We start from the raw sequence: 7,851 nt of genomic DNA, 5'->3' as shown, positions 1-7,851 counted from the left end.
GATTGACTACATTTCATTTCGATTATATCAAATAAAATATCAGATATATATAATATATATATATATAATATATATATATAATATATATATAATATATATATATATATAATATATATATATATATATATATATATATATATAAATAAATTCAATGTTAATTATACTCAGATTTCATGTTACTTCGTGTCATTAACGTTTATTATCCTATTAGCTAGAACGTGCTTGCACGTCTAAATTGAAGGGTTCTTCGAGCTTCATTATATAGATTATCTGCACGATATTCGTGTTAAAAATGATAATACAAAGACGCAATAATAAAAAAACTGACAATTAAGATTCCTTCTGCTGTCTATCATCATTAGATTTTTAAAGAAATGGTCAATAATAAATTATATTATGGACGATGTTTCGATACTTCGATATAGTTTTTGATAGCACACAAATACGTATGACATCTAAGCGAAAGGATCTTCCCCATTCATATTCGAAGCGTAGAATGACGTAAATAGTCCTATTCCAGCTGAATCGATCGAACAAACGAGTCTGCGTGTTAGCAGAGGCGCCATACGACGTCCTCATACGCTTCTTCGTCACTGACGAATTTGTTCATCGTAGTATTGCCGGTCGTGACGCTCTTGGAAATTTTTCTTTGAAATAAGGGAAATTTCTACAAGGAAAGTAAGTAAAATCATTTTCTATTTTCTAACACATTTTCTATGTCATTATTACTTTTTGACATTCCATTTTTGAATTTTTGATATCAACAATTATTTATTTTATAATATTTGTGTTTCTCCTCAACTGACTTATGTTCATATTTTTCAATGGTAGCTTATAAAGATTCATTCCTTTAAATTATTAATGCATATAACATTTTTGCAAATTTTCACGAAGTTTTCTTAACAATCAAATGATTAGAAAACATATGTTAAGAAAAATGAATGTTTCATTTACCTTACTATTTTTATAGATTTCTAACATGCCGTCAGTGCGGCGGATGATCCTGGGGCACGTCATGTCCGGACTATATACGAAACTTAATCGTACGAAAAAATTGCGGGGTGATTTATTAGAAACACCGATGAAAAGATGTCTCTCTACTTTCGACATTACTTTGCTTGGTGAGTATAACGTTTCATGTAAAGAACATTGTTCTAAAAATTAATTATTTTGTTTACAATAAATAATTTACATAGTTTGCATTAAATCTGTTCTATGAGAAAGAACGATTAATGCGATTATCTATCCATATGATTAAAAAATACATCAAATGATAAAATATAAGCTTTTTTTAAGCTAATATAAATTAGTAAAAATGTAAATTACATCGTCACATACTCGGTAGAATTTTCCATGTTTATGTTAAAGAAATAAAGAAATTATTCATATTTCTTATATGTTATCAGGTGTCGGGCATATGGTCGGTGCTGGAATCTATGTTCTAACAGGAACGGTGGCTCATGATTTAGCTGGACCAGGTGTAGTTTTCAGCTTTCTTCTAGCCGGTATAGCTTCATTGTTAGCTGCTCTGTGTTATGCCGAGTTTGGTGCGAGGGTACCTAAAGCTGGCAGTGCTTACGTTTATACTTATGTTTCTATCGGTGAATTTTGGGCCTTCGTTATCGGTTGGAACATAATATTGGAGCATATGATTGGTACGTCTGGTAATTTTATTGTGTAACTTTGTTATCATTTCAGTTCTTATAAAAAATATTATGTATCAATTTAAATCAGGTGCTGCATCCGTGGCAAGAGCTTGGAGTGGTTACGTCGATTCCTTGGCAGGAGGAGCGATTAGTAATTATACTCATCGTTTAATGGGTGGTTATACAATGGGAGAACCACTTGGTACCATGCCGGATTTCTTGGCATGCGGTTTATGTCTTGTTTATGCAATGCTCCTAACATTGGGAGTGAAATGTTCAGCAGCCGTTAATTCTCTCTTGACTTTGGTTAATTTAGCTGTCATGATACTGACGATCGTTTTGGGAATTTATTACGCAGACATCTCGAATTGGAGCAAAGAAAACGGTGGAATTTTTCCATATGGTTTCAGTGGCGTACTTGCCGGTGAGTCGTCGCTATTTTAAGAAAATTTAATGCGATAATGAAGTCATAACTGAAAATAGTTTCAAGCTACATATTTCGAATCGAAAATCTTCTCTCTATGTTTTATTACTTTCTTATTTTTCCTATTTCGATCGTCTCATTTAGGCGCAGCAACGTGCTTTTACGCTTTCGTTGGCTTCGACTCGATTGCAACATCCGGAGAAGAGGCACTTGACCCAGGACGAAGTATTCCGTTAGCAACGATTCTTTCAATGGCTATTGTCACTATTGGATATGTGATGGTTGGTGGTGTTCTTACATTGATTGTACCTTACTGGAACATCAACCCTACTGCAGCACTTCCTGAAGCTTTCGCATCGAGAGGTATACCATGGGCTAAATATGTGATTAGGTGAGTCAAATAAATATTAACATCAAATAAATATTGAGTTGGCCAATAAGTAATGTAAAAATTTGCAGTATTTTATAATAAGAATAAATAAACAGTATATTCAATATCTTTTTTACTAAAAATTTCAATATTATTTATCGACTAATCCAATAATTATTAAATAAAAAATGTCAGAATCATTTTAAAAATTGTATTCCTTACAGTATCGGTGCACTTTGCGGAATGACAACGACTCTCTTCGGTTCGCTCTTTTCCTTACCAAGAACGATGTATGCCATGGCAAATGATGGTCTCCTTTTTGGTTTTCTCGGTTATATAAGCAATCGTACTCAAGTACCAGTTCTCAATTTGATGATTAGTGGAATTTTTAGTGCGTTGATTGCTCTTCTTTTCGATTTACAACATTTGGTTGAGTTCATGTCTATTGGTACTTTCTTGGCGTATACCATCGTGTCGGCTAGTGTCATAGTACTCAGATATCGTCCTGAAAAAAATACACCTGCTGCTTCTACTGCTGGTACACCGAGCAGTCTAGCTTCACCACCTACAGAGGGTGCAGATTTTAATAGTGATTGCAACAGCATTGCATCGGCTGATGCCGAGGTATATACACATACATATATACATAAATATACATATATATAAATAAATATATAAAATTTCTCTTTTTTCGTTTGATTTCAAAACATATGATATTTTCACAGCTTCTGGATTCCAGCGAAGGTGTTGGAAAATTAAAACCACGATATAGTTGGTTAGCCAATTTCTTAGGCAATTGTGAGCCTGGAACAGCTGTGGCTATTACTGTAACAATTTATACAACAGCCAGTGCTTCACTTTGCCCGCTTCTGATACTATTGTTCCAATCATCTTTTAAATCTACATGGAACAATTACTTTGTCTTGATGAACGTGATCATTCTTATAATCAGTAATAAGTTATAATTCTCTAGAATGATGCATTTATTGCAGAAATAAATTATATCAAATTTAATATTTTGATATTGTGTTTACAGCTTTGTTAGTGATTGGTGCACATCGACAAAATCCACCAAGTGGTAAATTTCAAGTACCGATGGTACCTTTGATTCCAGCTTTAAGTATTCTTTTTAATGTTGGTTTGATGTTTCATTTATCTTTATTAACTTGGTTACGATTTTTCGTCTGGATGATAGTAGGTAAGTTGATAAAGTTTTTTCCGACATTTTTTACATTTTTAATATATACATTTTTCCTATATTTTATCATTTTTATATTTCTAGGAATGCTCATTTACTTTTTATATGGTATTCACTATAGTAAGGAAGCAGTTAGTCCAAATTCATATTCAGTTTTAATGGCTAGTTCGGAAGCAGTAAGAGGTGCTAAATGGGGTGCAATGTTACGCGTTAATCAAAAAGTTGACAAAGTACCTATTCTTGACGAGAACGAACATTAAAACTAGTATTACAAGCAAAAGGTTTAAAAAGTAGACAGTAAGTATAAGTGTAGTAACAATGTGGAAAAGAAAAAGAGAAAGAAAGAGAAAGAGAGAAAGAGAGAAAGAGAGAGAGAGAGAGAGAGAGAGAGAGAGCAAAGATAAAAAGGTAATAACAAAGAAGATATAAAAAAAAAGTAAACTACTTTAGAAAGGTTTCCAAGTCTTTTACAAGAAAGAAGTTATTTGATCATAGACGTTATATATAATCATATGAATGATTATTTTTTCATAGAAAGTTTAAAACTAACGATCAAAGAACTTGACATTTTTAAATGCAAAGAAAAAAATAGTCTTTGTGATTCGAGAAACTAGGAAAAAGATTTTCAATACATTGAATATGATGAATTTAATTTTCTTTCGATAAGGATTGTGCTTTTTTAGAATTGACTAGTATCCGTATACGGTTGTAAATAATGGTGCTTTAAGTAATGTATTTAATGAAACTATGTTTTAAGATCTCCTCGTACCAATTCGTATAGATCAGCTTCGATGAGACTTTCAAATCTGTAAGACTGGTAATTTTTGCTAATACTTATCCTGACGAGCTTGCAGCGAATCTTTCAAAATATACACTATATATATATATATATATATATATATATATATATATAAAGTGTTAGAACATTAATTAGATAAAAGATGAGATTACGAGGGAGTATATACATTAAAACAATTAGTCTTCTTTATGTTTAGTTACGCACAAGTTTGTTAAACGGTACAAAATATGCTTGTAATAACGCTGATTTACTGTAGTTCTATTTTTAAGAAAATATATTACAAATATTATATATCTATTATATATCTATTATATATATATATATATATATATATATATATATATATATATATATATATATATATATATGTAAATGATTGCAAAGTGGTTACGAGGATTATTAATAAGATTTTTGTTTGGAAATATCCTCCTTTTGGTTTGTTTTATATAAAAATGATTAAAAATGAGAAATATTGTTTTGATGATACAATGATAGATTTCAATTGGCACTGTGGAAGATGATGTCATGTTATCGAGTTGACGCTTAGATGCAAACGTCCCGATAACAATTTTCATTTGAATATTTTCCCTACATAAGCGTACATAGGTAGGTCAAGATGAAAAATCGAAGACAATGATATAACAGCGAAATGAATAATAAATATCTGTCTTCGATATACTTTTACGTTTGCATCTAAGGGCTGAGAAATGGTGCCTTGGGAACGAGTAGACTATTTATAAAAATAAGATTTATGTATTTAAAAAAATGACAATAGATTTCGTCCGTAATACGACGATTATTAAGATTAAGATTATAATTGGATTTAACCGAGCAATTTGCTATTTTCATGGGCGTTTGCAAAAGGGAGAGGATTAGACAAAATGAACAAATACTCTCCGTCTCGTGGGACAATGAAAGTAATATTTTTTTGTAAATATGTCTTTTTGTAAAAAGAAACAAATCTCTAGATATAATGTTACAGTACAAACTTCAATCAAAACTTAAGTTTGCTTATTTCCTACAAGAAAAAAAAATTAAATAAAGCACCTCTCCTTCCTACGTCAACCAATAAGAGAATGATTATATTTATTGCTTTTTTATTGTATACAGTTTCCTTGAAATAATTAATAACAAATGCTTTCTGTTGCAAAGACAATTTTGTTCACCAATGTTATTTATTTAATTATTTATATTATTTATTCTACTGCAAAAGTTAATTTATAATAAATTCATTAATCGTGTATATCTATCTTTAGATACACACACATATATATATATACATATATTATACTGTCTACATGGTTTTCTGCTTTGTAGATGTAAAACAGATCATCTGTTATAACGAATATATTGAATCAACATTATACGTGGATATGGTTATAATTAATTATGTACTACCATCGAAGTGCCATAGAGTTATGTAACACTTGTATCTTTCGCTTAGATGGTAGTATAGCAGAGACATAAACTTATCGAAATAGTTAATCGAAATTAAAAGTTTAATAAGATGTGAGTATGTGTTTATAACGACATGTTATTATAGATTATTATAGAAAGTATACAAAAATAATATAATCTGATTACTGTACAAATCGATATATACAATATGATGTTAGATGTAAGATAACTCCAACAATATAACTCCCTACTTGCTGTTCTATGATTTTCAAATTCTTTGTGCAATATTTCTACTATATTTAAAAATTAAAAATATTTCAAACAAATCTTTGCTATATATATATATATATATATCTTATTTTTATTTTTTTCTCGTTGAATTTACTTAATATGTTATATTCAGTAAATATTTAGAAGATACAAAATATTACTCTATTTAAGTTATGTTATGTAAGTACAAGCGATTTAATTATTCTGGTCAAAATCAAATTATTGCAATATTTTTCACGATGATAATTACCTATTATTGCTGAACATCTTGCAAGGACATTTTGGACATCTTTGTTAACTGTATGTGTGTATAACTACAAATATGTATCGACATTATTGTCTCTAAATTTATTACAAATATAGATGTAGTAGAATATTAATTATTTATAAATTATATTATCCACTTATATTAATTGAAAATTTTAATACTCTCTCTCTTAATTGAGATAATTAGAGAAACCATGCCTGTGAAATTAAACGAACTATTAATCACATTTATATTATTGGTATTCATTTATGATTTAAGTATACTATAAAAAATGTTTAAAAGTCTATTAATCAAACATTCATGTTTTAAGTAATATAAGTAGAAATTCAAACATTTAGAATAATTATTGCATTCAAACAAGTCATGTTGAATAACAGAATAACGATAAAAGTCATGGCATTCGAACAATTCAAAACTTCTTTTCTAAACAATTTACTAAATATAAAAGAAATATGGTAATATACAACGTTAAAAAAATGATTTATTAACGTTATCATAGTTAGCCGTCTTTTTATATATAGAGGATCGTATTTGATCGATAGTGTTCATTCATGTGTTCGATCAACAAAGTAGTTGTCACTAAAACAAAAATCATTTTTTGAATTTATTTCGTTGTTTTTTTAAATTTGATGAAATGTTTCTACGATTGGCTTTCTTTATGATGATCTTTAGTATTGTCTTTGCTCGAAACATCCAGCATGATGGCGATCATGTACTTTCATCTGAAATTCCTTGTTTGAAAGAAAAAATATTGCATTACGTAATGATATATATATACATATGTAAACACATTACATTTAATTTAAAATATACATATTTTTCTCAATTATCAATATTTCAATTACGGATAATATATTCATTAATAACGTTGTATAAGTTTATTTTATTTATTTTTTAATTTTAGCATCGACCTGAAACTAATACCAAATCACCATCGATGATAATTTCTGCTATTAAAAGTGACGATCATCATCCTTCGAAGATGTTACCAAAGAAAAGAGCAACGATTGATTCCGATTTACTTACATCTGTTCCAAAACCTGGATGCTGTGGTTAGAATTGAAATATATTAAAATAACTAATTACCAAGTTGTTTGTTTACAAATTATATCACAAGTAATATTTTTCTAGCACTCGTATCTTATACTATTTGAATTTCATTTGATGCTTTTTGAAATGATTATAAATAATAATAACAATAATAAAAAGTAGGACGTATTATGAAATAATTGTAATGATTGAAGTATATTCGTTTCTTTAATTTTATTTTAACCCACATTCTTACTTTTATTTATTAATATTCTTATATGTGTAGATTATAATACAGTTCAAAATTATCATTATAATTTGTAATAAATTTACAGAGAAATATTTCTAATTCTTGGTAAGTAATCTTGATTAATTTCGTTAGAATATTTAGTAATTTTTTGGAAGAACATCAGTGTGTTTCATAGATTTATATATATTTTTTATAAGTT

The 7,851-nt window shown here is 28.8% G+C and overlaps 1 protein-coding gene across 3 annotated transcripts; it reads left to right on the top strand.

The window, feature by feature from the left end:
- The first annotated feature begins 516 nt into the window (after nucleotides 1-516).
- Nucleotides 517-7,616, top strand: LOC124949592 (cationic amino acid transporter 4). 3 transcript variants are annotated; one of them, XR_007101110.1, is made up of 10 exons: nucleotides 517-678; nucleotides 971-1,121; nucleotides 1,407-1,655; nucleotides 1,735-2,070; nucleotides 2,215-2,461; nucleotides 2,665-3,064; nucleotides 3,166-3,391; nucleotides 3,477-3,638; nucleotides 3,723-5,946; nucleotides 7,278-7,616. XR_007101110.1 is itself a non-coding variant. In XM_047494927.1 (10 exons), the coding sequence occupies exons 2-9, from the start codon at nucleotides 980-982 to the stop codon at nucleotides 3,896-3,898; spliced, it is 1,938 nt and encodes a 645-aa protein (XP_047350883.1). In that variant the 5' UTR covers nucleotides 517-678; nucleotides 971-979; the 3' UTR covers nucleotides 3,899-3,935; nucleotides 7,278-7,616. The 3 variants fall into 3 exon arrangements, 2 of the variants coding, with proteins under 2 accessions (XP_047350883.1, XP_047350872.1); XM_047494927.1 differs by having other exon boundaries at nucleotides 3,723-3,935; XM_047494916.1 differs by lacking the exon at nucleotides 7,278-7,616 and having other exon boundaries at nucleotides 3,723-7,202.
- Nucleotides 7,617-7,851: the final 235 nt, after the last annotated feature.

Source organism: Vespa velutina, chromosome 1 (assembly GCF_912470025.1).
Source record: "Vespa velutina chromosome 1, iVesVel2.1, whole genome shotgun sequence".
Taxonomy (NCBI): Eukaryota; Metazoa; Arthropoda; class Insecta; order Hymenoptera; family Vespidae; genus Vespa; species Vespa velutina.
Note: the sequence above shows the minus strand (reverse complement) of the source record. Positions and strands in the feature narration are given on the sequence as shown.

Coding starts and splice junctions, on each gene's coding strand:
- LOC124949592 (XM_047494927.1), top strand. CDS start 980: ATGCCGTCAGTGCGGCGGATGATCCTGGGGCACGTCATGTCCGGACTA. Junction 2,462..2,664: donor TGGGCTAAATATGTGATTAG/GTGAGTCAAATA, acceptor TATTCCTTACAG/TATCGGTGCACTTTGCGGAA. Junction 3,065..3,165: donor TTGCATCGGCTGATGCCGAG/GTATATACACAT, acceptor ATATTTTCACAG/CTTCTGGATTCCAGCGAAGG.